The sequence below is a fragment of the Pleurodeles waltl genome, chromosome 1_1, assembly GCF_031143425.1.
Source record: "Pleurodeles waltl isolate 20211129_DDA chromosome 1_1, aPleWal1.hap1.20221129, whole genome shotgun sequence".
NCBI classification, from domain to species: Eukaryota; Metazoa; Chordata; class Amphibia; order Caudata; family Salamandridae; genus Pleurodeles; species Pleurodeles waltl.
Window position 1 is genome coordinate 140,293,556 of NC_090436.1, and position 13,651 is coordinate 140,307,206.

At 44.9% G+C, this 13,651-nt stretch overlaps 1 protein-coding gene across 5 annotated transcripts in view; it reads left to right on the forward strand.

Moving 5' to 3' along the window:
• CTIF (cap binding complex dependent translation initiation factor) overlaps positions 1 to 13,651 on the forward strand; it is a 758,204-nt gene that overhangs the window by 127,042 nt on the left and 617,511 nt on the right. For all 5 annotated transcript variants that reach the window (XM_069219134.1, XM_069219121.1, XM_069219132.1 and 2 more), the window contains exon 3: positions 7,209 to 7,289. In XM_069219134.1, coding sequence (XP_069075235.1) covers positions 7,209 to 7,289 — 81 coding nt within the window. The remainder of the gene's footprint in view (positions 1 to 7,208; positions 7,290 to 13,651) is intronic.

Below are 13,651 nucleotides of genomic sequence, written 5' to 3' on the forward strand. Positions count from 1 at the left end.
GTGGATAAACTTTCAGGGCATCTCCCTGATTGCCCAGCACCTGGTGCCAGGGTGGATGAACTCAACTGTTGGGAACTGTTGTTGCATGGCGGATCACGAATGGCAGTTACACTTTGAGGTCGCGCAGGTGATCTTTCTGCAGTTGGATGAACCCTGGTTCAATCTATTCACTACTGCAGAGAAGACATAGGTGGTCATTATGACCTTGGCGGTCTTCTGACCGCCAGGGTTAATGTGGCGTATCACCGCCAACAGGCTGTGGGTGAAGACCACAGAGGACCGCCAGCGGCATTAGGAGCAGGCACAGCTGCAAAAACCATGGCAGTAGGGCTACCGGTGACAGGGAATTCTTTCCCTGTCACCGATAGATGGCTCTTCCCCCGCACCCCCCAGCAAGCACCTGACCTCCCCACCCCCTTACAGTCACAGCACCTCCCACCCCCCAACTCACATAGCACTCCCCTACTTACATGACGCCCCAACCCACCTCCCCACATACATGCACACAGACATCCACATGCACCACGCATACACCCATTCACCTACGCTTCCAGACGTGCATCCACTCACACTCATCTATACACGCATTCACTCACACATACTCACACGCATCCAGTCACGCATACACACAAACATCCAAACACACATACTCACATGCATACACACTGACATGCAGACACGCACTCACTTCAACATTCATACATGCATTCACTCACACGCATACACCACAACTCAGTCGCATTCACACATGCACACACACACATTCATACACACGCAGACACCACAGACTCACACACAACACACACACACTCCCACCCCCCTCCTCTGTTGAACGCCTGACTTATCTTGTCCGGCAAGGAGGTCGTCCGGCAGGAAATGGGCGCTGCCACCGCCAGCAGCGCCTCACCAGCAGGCTGTAATAATAGTCTTAATATGGCTGGCGGCGTCCTACTGTCGGGGCAGTGCAGGTGGCAGCAACGTCAGAGAGCCACCGCCATCATGGCTACTGCCGGATATCCACCCACAGTGTGGCAGAAATCCGTCAGTACCATTTATATGGCGGGTGGAAGACCGCCAGCACTGGCAGTGTGTTGGCGCCCGTGGCTTTGGCGGTCTCACTCAGAGACCGCCAGAGTCATAAATAGGGCCATAGTGTCACAACTTTTGTGTGTTGAAGTTTCCAAGAGAGCTCTCCTCGGAAACGCCTCGACTGAGGATCAGGACTCATGTACCCTTTCCTGCCCAAAGTACTGAAAAGGGTCAAGAAAGCCCAGGCTGAAGTCATGCTAATGGCCACAGACTAGGTGAGTATAGTGCTTTACCTTGAACGTCTGGCCATGAACACGTTCTGTAATTTGGCTGCCCCTTCGGGAGGACCTCCTGTCACAGCAGCAGGCTTGAGTCTTGCACCTGAGCCCACACAATCATGTGAGAACTAAATAGCAGCAGTTAGTGGCTTTTGATCTCCATCTTGAAGTGGTTGGTGTAATCTTAGCATCCAGACATTCATCAACCAACTCTGTTTTATTCATCATGCTTAGAGACAATTGTTGCCTGGTGCCTCTCCTGAAACATCCAACCCATATATGCACAACTGTCTGATGTTCTCCTGTTTTGTTTGCCTTAGCAAGGCCTTACTGTGGTTAACAGTAAAAGGTTACCTTTCGGCCTTTCCACATTTAACTAATCAGCCATCCTTCTTCAGGTCACCTCTTGTGATGCATTTTTTTGAACGGGCTAGTCCACATGTTCCCGCCAACACCCTTTGTGATGCTACATGTGGGATCTTAGCCTGGTTTTCACCTGCTTGATGTGTGCTCCCTTTGAACCCATGCACAATTATCTTTGTACATTTAGCATCAATACAATGTTTCTCATCTCTTTAACATCGGCCAGGCGAGTGAGTAAGCCCCAGGCATCGTCTGTGGTACCGCCATATGCCTCATCCTTCATGGACAAATAAGTCCTCTGCATGAAGGTGGCATCCAAGCCCAAGGTAGTGACGCCCTTCCAAATAGGGGGGGTTATCCTTCACTTTGCCAGTTTTCTACCCACCACCTCGCCCCCCTACAAGGAGGAAGAATGTCTTCATTGTCTGTATGTAAAAAGAGTGCTCAGCTTCTTTGTCGATCGGACTAAAGTGTAATGACAATACTAACTTTTCATTGTTTTCTGTGGAGTTAAAAAGAAACGTGGTGTAAAAGAGGACCATCTCCAGATGTGTTATGTATTAAGATTTGCTATGGGTTAGCCAGAAAGCAGCCCCCAGAAGGTTTGCACACTCACTCCACTAGAATGAAAGCTGCTACCACTGCACTGGTGCTTGGTGTACCAGTCATGGATATTTGCCAGGCTGTTACAGGGCATCCCTCCACATTTTCACTAAGCATAACGGCCTGGATAGCAATGTCTGGTGGGATGGACTTTTTACCCAGTCAAACCTGCAGGACTTACTGGTATGAGCCATTCCACAGGCCCACCACCGAAGGAGCAGTACTGCTTTGGTATCTATTTTGAAGGTGAGGAATCTGTAGTTAGAATTCTCCATTTCAGTCAGAGACTCTAACCACAGATATTTCATGACCCTCCCTCCTCCTTGTTCTGTGGAATAGTCTGAAACAGTCTGTTAATAAAATGCAAAATCAAAACATTTGCACATTGCATAATCTGATTTCCATTGCTCTACATCTGAAAGCGCACACAGAGCTCACAAAAAAACTAGCATCTGCACGTATAATGGGGGCCCAACGTCATATACGGGACGGGTCCAACCTGGAGCCACAGGATGCCACCTAGGGAGGCTCAGTGAGACTGATACAAAAGTTTCTGGCACCTGGGAAAATTCTCAAGGGGAGAGTCTCTACCAGAAGAAGGTGTTACCGAAGGTAAGTAACTTGTTCCTTTGCCCTCTGACTTTTTGACTGCCTCCTTTTTATTTGTATTTTTATAACTGCCCCCTCTTGATGGATCTGCACAAATTTTAAAACAGCAAGAGTAACCTGAACATGCTGTCTGCCAATTTCATACATACTTGTCAAACTGTTCTAAAGTTATAAGCAAATAAAAAAAAAAAAGGTTTTGCTGACAAGATATACAAAACTATTAACTCTTTAAAGTCCACTGTGCATCTTTTTCAAATGCTACTATCTCAAAAAACTACTGACTGGATCTACATCAAACCCACAAAAGTACACTTTTGGATACCATGCTACTTTCATGCCAAATTTGATGTGAATCAGTTCAGTGGATTTAGTTGTAGGTGTGAGCAAAGTTTCCCATGAGAGTTAAAAAGAGAAAATAAATATTTTTTTGACCCCGCTCTTAACTTTTTTCCTATTCATCGAACTGCACAGATTTTAGCATGGCTGACCTTAGTTGACTTTTATGATTTAACAGCCTTTTCAATCCAACTGCTACTAATTGCTGTTAAAGCTAACGTTATCCTAATGTTTCTCTCTTGGGACTGAGGTTATGTTGATAGATAGTAACTGCATTTTCTCTGACATACATCTTAGCACTAAGCGCCAATGATTGTCTATGGAAGAAGTAGACTGGTACCTAGGTGTGATTTGGGGCTGACCGTGGTGGAGCCAGGGTCAGATGCGCCAAGAGGACTGAAAGGCAAAAAAGTTTGAAAGGTCACCTTTTTAAAGAAAAATTTCTTCTAAGTCTCAAAGTAGAGTGGGATTTTGTCACTTTTTGGGAGGGAAAATCTCCCCAAGAGAGGCACCGTCGAAATTATTGTCACTGCCAGGGAACTGAAGTCTGCATAAATGGAACAGGTTGTGCCCCTGTAGCCACAATGGATATCAGCCAACTGACCCTTGCAGTCCACATCTTTGTCGTGGGTAGAAAAGGGAGCCGGTCCAGTCCCTCATGGCTCTTCTGATGTCTAGTCCATCAGGGCTCTTCTCAGGTCACACACAGCAGGTCCAGTCCTCTTCTGACCTTCTATAGATCCACAAAGTGTTTTAAGGAGGGTGCCTTAGGGTGCCATGTTTATGTCTAGTACCAGCGTGTGGGTGAAGGTAACCCCTGCTCTTCCCTAACCAATGGGGTGGAGGACCCAAGAGGCATTCCTTTCTAATTTTGCAATAGCTTATGTTCACTCTTCTTCAAACAATCCCATTGTGTAGCCAGGGTGTCCTCTTCTGATGTCACTCAAATCTGACTCTGGGAGTAGCTTCTCTCCCACCGAGTTTGATAACAACCTGCCTAGGGGAACTTAAGGTTGCTTCCTATGGATCTTCCCTTATGTGGAAAAGAGCAGATCCCCTTTCAAGTTAATGAAGTTCCTGGGTCTTTAATAACTGGTCTTCCTGCAAGGGGATAAAAAACATCTCCCACCTTCCAGGGCTTTGTTTCTGCTGTCGAAGCAGTTTTTGCACCCCTTCCACATCTCATTCAGGCCAAGTACAGGCTGGGTAGTTGCTGGAGAGCTAATGCAAATTATTCTCTAGCAGCTTCAGGCAAGGTAAAGATAACCTTCTAAAAGTTAAATTTCCAGTATATTTCATAAAAAGTCACCTTCACCATTAGATCGGATTTTATTAAATTTGAAAATAAGTCTTTGAATCAAGTCTGTACCTGAACAGGTCAAAGGTTCTAGATTAGTGTGTATATTAGAACATTAGAATGTTGGCAGCTCCATTGAAGACAATGGAGTGCTGCGGGCTTTTACTGGCCGGTAAAAGCCGCAGCGCCAACATTCCAATGTTCGCATTGTTCACAGCAACAGCTGTGAACAAAGCCTCACGGAGCCTGAGGGGATTTTAATCCCCTCGGGCTCCGTGAGCAATTTGTTTTTTTTAATAGAACATTCTGCCCTGAGTGGCAGAATGTTCTAATAGCCTTAGAACCTGCAGTAGCGGGCTCTACCGGCTATTAAAGGCCCTTTCCCTTGTTAAATGCCCTCGCCTTCGGCTCGGGCATTTAACGCGGGAGCGGGCCTTTAATAGCCGGTAGAGCTCGCTACTGCGGGTTCTAAGGCTATAATATATACTCTGACTTTTCCTATGCATCAGTTACAGCCTGACCTGTGGCCATGTCGTTTGGCGCCTAGTCACTCTGGAAACATGTCATTTCTGCTGCTGTCAGGCTACACAGTGTAGGCTTGAAGCCATGTTTTCATGGGAAAGGTATATGTGTCAATCAGGTTTAAGCCAGTTTATCCATGTTCAAAGGGGAAGCACAGGCACTATACTTCTGTTTAGCATGGATAACAATTCACCGTTCTATGCCCAGGAAACATTGGGTCCAGAAAAAGGTGAAAAATCTAGGCAGAATGGGTGTATTTCCAAAAATTTGCATAATTTTTCCTCTTGTGTTGACAGTATACAAAAATTGTCCACTCCATACAGGAAATCTCTTCTTAGTAAATGTACCTGGGGGGGGGGGGGATGAGGGGAGGGGTAGTAAACCTCAGGATATTTTTAATTTAGAAAATGTTGCAGGATTAAAAAGTTTTCCTTATTTTGATTTGTTTCTGGGTTCTTAAAAGAGAAATGTTATATTGAGGTGGCATGTGGGAATCAATTCTGGGTCCAAATTAAATGGTTTATGAAATTGGTCAAACATAATAATGACGTTTGTACTTCTGCACTAAATTGTACAATTTATATTGATGAATTACTTTTAGATTGTCACTAGTTAATAATTTTAATGGCTTGATTAACTCCGTCTTCTGTTTTTAACTTTGTGTTACCTCTCTTGCCCAGGCCATGATTTTTTTGGGCCATATGACATGCATGACTTGGATGTTTTTATTGCATTAGCTACATTTTTATGTAATTTAATGTCAGTAGTTGCTTTCAGAAGTACTTGAATATATTTTCATGTGTTCACTTAGTTGTACGTTTTTTGGGCTAACCCATGAAAGCGAATAAATAAACAAATAAATGTATTTTGATGATACTCTAAACCAGCCACTCAAAATATTCTGAATCACTCATGTTCACTTGGTTACCAGAGACCCAGGGCTCAGTCCTGTCTCAGTGAGTAAATGTGGCAGGTTTTCAGATAGTGTCTTTTCGTTGAATTGTTGGATTTAGTTACTATATGAATAGCTAATGTCCGTCTTTGGTCCCCATATGAACAGCTCTGGACTTCCACTTCACTTTTATTTTTGCCCAGGTTGGTTTTGGGCTTACCTTGTTAAATCACAATTCTGTTGACCACCTCTTTGTAGGATACATTTGTTATTATTCCAATCTAGCATCTTATTTTCATGTGCCTTCCTAATGCCTGTATCCATCAGACCTAGGTCCCCGCACCCTTTGATATCCAACAGCCTATAAAGATTATGGCATCTACTGATAAGTCTCATCACACTCAGAGTTGACCTACAGTATTCTATGAAAGCCCCTTGCTAGACCATCACACCATTAACATTGGCTCTTAGGAGTCAAGGAGCTGCCTGCTTAATATTTCCTGTTAGCCACTGTGCTGGCTTAAAACTCAGTCGGACTCTTATACGTATCCGGGGCGCACTGGAGATGTGTTGAATTTGTCACCATCAAGACTATACGGTGGATGTTTAGAGTATAACTGAAGTACAAATGTGGACAGTGTGGCTAAAAAAGTGGACTGTTGGTAGCCATTCCAGGAGGAATTGTACTCTCTTTTTAAAGGTATAGAAATTAAGCGTAACACGTTGACCTAAAGAACGCTGAAATAACGAATCCTTAAAATGTTGAGTTATAAATATCGATGGACAGATCTTTGCTGAAAAAGGAATTGAGCAGTCTCTTAAAATAAAACATATTTTAGTTTGTTCTTAATGTTTATACTAAATATCTGGCATGCAGGTAACCCCCACTGCCACACCCCTGCATCACCACGCCCCATCGCCCCTGTGTTTTTTGTTATGAATAGCTATGCTAGTGGTATGTAGGTCCTCATACATAGCATCAGGGAGCTCAGTGTGTACACACACAACACCACACCCCACCCCAACCAAACAGTGTAAGGTGGCGTATTAATTTACCAAAGTTTTAACCACAATTGAGCCCATGAAGCTGTTGCAGTGTTAACTGTTATGGCATATGTAACGTCACTGAAAGCAGCATTCATAGCTTAGGATGTTTTGCACAGCAGATATAACCGATGATAATCTGGCAACTGTTTTGTCTTATTATATAAGTTGTGTGTTGCACGTTTACACCTTTCCGAGTGAACCGTATCTTCAAACACCTCTTCTTTTTCTCTAGTGGACCGTGGACTGCACAGAGCAGCTGGATGGGAGTTGTTCATCCTCAAAAGGCAAAGGCTCATCACCAGATGTCAATCAGGTAGGGAGGGCGGGGGGTCCACACTGTCTGCCTGTGCACTCAGTTGCTGTTGGTACTCACTGTATCATTCATGTCTGCAGTCATTGCAGGTTTAGGTATAGCTGGTTCCTATGGCGCTCAGTTTTGTGTGATTTTATTCTCAATACATTACAATTATTGTGGATATACATTTTTGAGACTTGGACTGTTGTGGTCTCTTGCTATCTTATGCATTTTCCCCACAGTATTAAAGTTCCCTGCAGCTCAACCAGTGAGTGAGGTCATTGTATAGTTGGGATGTTGACTGTGTTTGTGCTTGGATGAGTGGACAGTTGGAGTGAGAAGGGCTGAGCAGCTGGATGCTGCTCCTGGTGGGGCTTTATCTGTAACCTTCAACTAAGTTAATAAACCTACTTCTTTTATAATCTACGAGCATCCATCTTTGATTACAACATGGACTTATCTCGTAATGCAAAATAGACATGTAAGAGGTTAGAATGCGTGTGTTTTAAGTATGTTTCCTTTCCATCCTTATTTATTAGTCTTGGTGTTTTTGAGATACTGCTCACTTTCATTTCACACTGTTATTCCATGTTCTGGGACTTTGGAAAGTCTTGTCTCTGGATGCCGAGTCACTAGAGCATCTTCACTGTACTGGAACAATTAGCACAGTCATCAACTGCCCTATGCCCTGTGGACTTTGTGCATCAAAGTTGTCTTCTCCGCCATTGGGAATTTCCTTTGCTCATCACTTCTACGAGGACCATGCAGCATATTCCTTTCCTCTCTTCTCTGTTGCTCTTCCTACAATACATTTGCTAACCGAGTGAGGTTGCCCAATAATTGCCACACAATATGAGAGGTAGTAAAGAAATAAACTTACTAATTATCGTTTACAGTCAGTATACCGTACCCCACATGGACTACTCCTATGGTCACCAACAGTCTTGGAATATTTACAATTCCAACACACCTTCCTTTGACGGGAAAAGAGAACAATGGATAACCTGGAGTAAGAAAACAAGGTACAGAGTTGTACATTACATAACTAAATTTGGCTAAGTGGAAGAAGAAGAGTTTACTTGTATGAGTACAGAAAGGATCTCTGCATAACATTAGTGTATTAACCGAGGAACACCGTATACAATAAATTATATCCAGAAAGTGTTAAGCGCAAGTAGAAGACAAATAAGCCTACAAATTATAAGTACTTAATAACATGCAGAAAACTGCGAATCATGGGCAGCAAGTTTAAGTGAAATCATAGTCTTTGTGGCACTTAGGGGTCATATGGGCTCTTTTCAGTCTGAGGATACCCTCCAGGTTATTTTCCACCCCTTGGACTGGAACTTGAGTATCCTTCCTTTGTGTACTTGAGAGAGCTGTGTTATGAGATGTGACTCTCTCCAAACCCGAAATCTGACCATTTTCTAATTTAATAACATTTATTCCTACCTGAATTACCATGAAGGGTTTAGAGATACTGGAACCATCAGTCTTCGTTTTGGGCAAATCAGTCCGGACCCAATCTCCCACCTTAAAAGTAATGGATTTCACATGTTTGGAGACCTTCATATCTATTTTTTTATTTGTTATGCTGTTCAGTACACATTTTCTGTTTGATACTTTTTTTCTATCCGATACCACAGCTTTCTATTTCCTTCACCATGACACAGTCAACTTCGTTTTGGGGGTTTGCCCTTATGTGATAGAAATGGAGAAACATTTGTAGCACAATTCGTGATAGTATGACATGCTCAGATAGTTTCTTGAAGGGTTATGTTGGCTGGTACCCCCATAAACTCCGCTTTCTGCAGCCACTCCTTCAACATCCTATTCATCCTCTCGTCGAGCCCATTGGCTGTCAGACAATACAAAGCTGTTCTGTGGTGTTTTATATGGAATTACTCTAAGAACTTCTTCATTCTGTCTGAGGTAGATTGTATCTCATTGTCCGTAATCAGTATTTCAGGCGTTCCTTCTTCATAGAACATCTCTTTGAGAAATCTTATTATGGCCGCTGTTTTATCCAACGTTTGTGATACTCTAATAGTACAAAAATGAATCTCTTTTAGTGTCTTGGAATTTGATAGGCCTATTATATCCAGAGCCTCGGTCTGTCTGGAACTTCTACAGGAGAAGGGGGGCTTCCTAACCTTGCTTGTTTTGTTGCATCTTGATGCATACCAGACGGACCTTTACCTTCCCTTCTACCTTTGTGGCGAGGCCCGGCCACCAATACTCAGAGCGTACTTATTTTTTAGTGAGGTTGCGACCTAAATTACTTTCATGCACTCTATCAACAATATGATCTCTCACCCTTGGGGAGGGGGATATAATTTTGTAACCTTGGTATAGTGTATTACCTTGTATGGTCATTTCTAACCTGACTTCCCAAAATTTGTACAACTCAAGAGGAATGCCATTGCAGTGTTCTTGCCTGAACAAGTTTGTAAAGCTGACCCAGCTCCTCATCTTTTTGAAAACAACTTTGCTATTCAGTTTAGTACAACTTCACTCTGTGTCCCTTCGCTTTTAGTTACAGAAACATCTAAGGGTGCCTGAAAGAGGAAATCTGCCACCACATTCTGTGTACCTGGCACATGGTGTACTTTGAAGTTGTAGCCTTCTAATCCTAATATCCATCAGGATATCCTAGAGGTGGTCCTTTCTGAACCCTTGATCGTGAATGCATATACTAAAGGTTTGTAGTTGGTTCTGTTCATGAAGGATATGCACCGCAAACAAAAACTCAAAATACCTTACAGCCCAATAACAGGCAAGGGCATCCTTCTCTGCCACAGAGTAATGTTTTTCTGAACCCTTCAAGGCCCTAAAAGCGAACAGCACAGTCTGCTCATTACCTTCTATTACTTGTGTGAGACTAGCCCTTAGACCTTTATTACTGCTGTCAGTGGTTAACAGAGTGGGTTTATTAGGGTCAAACTCCCTAGAGATGGAGCTTTGTTTATGGCTAGCTTAACTATCCAAAGGCAGATTGACAATGCTTTTTCCAGACATAATGAGAGTCTTTCTTCAGTAAGTTCCATAGGGGCTTGACCATGCTCACATAATTGTGACAGACTTTAAGTAGTATTCAGCTAACCCTAAGAATGACATTAAGACCTGTCACATTGGCAGGAGCTTCAGTTTCCTCAATGGCCTCTACAAGATTCAATTTAGGTCTAATGCCACCCAGGGATAATGTATGGCCAGGTATTCTACTGATCCTTCTCCAATCTGGCTTTTTTCCTTCATGATTGCGAGTCCTCACTCCCTTAGCCTGGGTAAAACCTCTCTCAAATTGCTATTGTGTTCCTTTTCATACCTACCACATACTAGAATGTCATATTGGCAGCACATAGTGTTTTGTAAGTCTGTCAAGACATACTGCATTAACCTCTGGAAGGCTGTCGCAGAGGCAACCCCAAAATGCATGTGTCCATATTGATAGGCACCTAAAGGTGTCACAAATAATGTGAGATGGCGTGAGGAATGATGCAGTTGTACCAGGTGATGTATGGATGAAAAATCAAATACTCTGAAATATCTTTGTAGGAAGTTGGCTCTGTATGTGCTATTTCAAAGTAAGGAATAGCATGCACAGAGTCCAAGGGTTCCCCTTAGAGGTAAAATAGTGGTAAAAAGAGATAATACTAATGCTCTATTTTGTGGTAGTGTGGTCGAGCAGTAGGCTTATCCAAGGAGTAGTGTTAAGCATTTGTTGTACATACACATAGACAATAAATGAGGTACACACACTCAGAGACAAATCCAGCCAATAGGTTTTGTTATAGAAAAATATATTTTCTTAGTTTATTTTAAGAACCACAGGTTCAAATTTAACATGTAATATCTTGTTTGAAAGGTATTGCAGGTAAGTACATTAGGAACTTTGAATCATTTCAATTGCATGTATACTTTTCAAGTTATTCACAAATAGCTATTTCAAAAGTGGACACAGTGCAATTTTCACAGTTCCTGGGGGAGGTAAGTTTTTGTTAGTTTTACCAGGTAAGTAAGACACTTACAGGGTTCAGTTCTTGGTCCAAGGTAGCCCACCGTTGGGGGTTCAGAGCAACCCCAAAGTTACCACACCAGCAGCTCAGGGCCGGTCAGGTGCAGAGTTCAAAGTGGTGCCCAAAACGCATAGGCTTCAATGGAGAGAAGGGGGTGCCCCGGTTCCGGTCTGCTTGCAGGTAAGTACCCGCGTCTTCGGAGGGCAGACCAGGGGGGTTTTGTAGGGCACCGGGGGGGACACAAGCCCACACAGAAATTTCACCCTCAGCGGCGCGGGGGCGGCCGGGTGCAGTGTTAGAACAAGCGTCGGGTTCGCAATGGAAGTCAATGAGAGATCAAGGGATCTCTTCAGCGCTGCAGGCAGGCAAGGGGGGGCTTCCTCGGGGAAACCTCCACTTGGGCAAGGGAGACGGACTCCTGGGGGTCTCTTCTGCAGTGAAAGTCCGGTCCTTCAGGTCCTGGGGGCTGCGGGTGCAGGGTCTTTCCCAGGCGTCGGGACTTAGGTTTCAGAGAGTCGCGGTCAGGGGAAGCCTCGGGATTCCCTCTGCAGGCGGCGCTGTGGGGGCTCAGGGGGGACAGGTTTTGGTACTCACAGTTGTAGAGTAGTCCGGGGGTCCTCCCTGAGGTGTTGGTTCTCCACCAGCCGAGTCGGGGTCGCCGGGTGCAGTGTTGCAAGTCTCACGCTTCTTGCGGGGAGATTGCAGGGTTCTTTAAAGCTGCTCCTTTGGATAAAGTTGCAGTCTTTTTGGAGCAGGTCCGCTGTCCTCAGGAGTTTCTTGTCGTCGTCGAAGCAGGGCAGTCCTCAGAGGATTCAGAGGTCGCTGGTCCCTTTGGAAGGCGTCGCTGGAGCAGAGTTCTTTGGAAGGCAGGAGACAGGCCGGTGAGTTTCTGGAGCCAAGGCAGTTGTTGTCTTCTGGTCTTCCTCTGCAGGGGTTTTCAGCTAGGCAGTCCTTCTTCTTGTTGTTGCAAGAATCTAATTTTCTAGGGTTCAGGGTAGCCCTTAAATACTAAATTTAAGGGCGTGTTTAGGTCTGGGGGGTTAGTAGCCAATGGCTACTAGCCCTGAGGGTGAGTACACCCTCTTTGTGCCTCCTCCCAAGGGGAGGGGGTCACATCCCTAATCCTATTGGGGGAATCCTCCATCTGCAAGATGGAGGATTTCTAAAAGTTAGAGTCACCTCAGCTCAGGACACCTTAGGGGCTGTCCGGACTGGCCAGTGACTCCTCCTTGTTATTCTCATTATTTTCTCCGGCCTTGCCGCCAAAAGTGGGGGCCGGGGCCGGAGGGGGCGGGCAACTCCACTAGCTGGAGTGTCCTGCGGTGCTGTGACAAAGGGGTGAGCCTTTGAGGCTCACCGCCAGGTGTTACAGCTCCTGCCTGGGGGAGGTGTTAGCATCTCCACCCAGTGCAGGCTTTGTTACTGGCCTCAGAGTGACAAAGGCACTCTCCCCATGAGGCCAGCAACATGTCTCTAGTGTGGCAGGCTGCTGGAACTAGTCAGCCTACACAGACAGTCGGTTAAGTTTCAGGGGGCACCTCTAAGGTGCCCTCTGGGGTGTATTTTGCAATAAAATGTACACTGGCATCAGTGTGCATTTATTGTGCTGAGAAGTTTGATACCAAACTTCCCAGTTTTCAGTGTAGCCATTATGGTGCTGTGGAGTTCGTGTTTGACAAACTCCCAGACCATATACTCTTATGGCTACCCTGCACTTACAATGTCTAAGGTTTTGTTTAGACACTGTAGGGGTACCATGCTCATGCACTGGTACCCTCACCTATGGTATAGTGCACCCTGCCTTAGGGCTGTAAGGCCTGCTAGAGGGGTGACTGACCTATACTTGCATAGGCAGTGAGAGGCTGGCATGGCACCCTGAGGGGAGTGCCATGTCGACTTACTCGTTTTGTTCTCACTAGCACACACAAGCTGGCAGGCAGTGTGTCTGTGCTGAGTGAGAGGTCTCCAGGGTGGCATAAGACATGCTGCAGCCCTTAGAGACCTTCCTTGGCATCAGGGCCCTTGGTACTAGAAGTACCAGTTACAAGGGACTTATCTGGATGCCAGGGTCTGCCAATTGTGGATACAAAAGTACAGGTTAGGGAAAGAACACTGGTGCTGGGGCCTGGTTAGCAGGCCTCAGCACACTTTCAATTCAAAACATAGCATCAGCAAAGGCAAAAAGTCAGGGGGTAACCATGCCAAGGAGGCATTTCCTTACACAACCCCCCCCCAAACGAAAGAGGATGAGACTAACCTTTCCCAAGAGAGTCTTCATTTTCTAAGTGGAAGAACCTGAAAAGGCCATCTGCATTGGCATGGGCAGTCCCAGGTCTGTGTTCCACTATAAAGTCCATTCCCTGT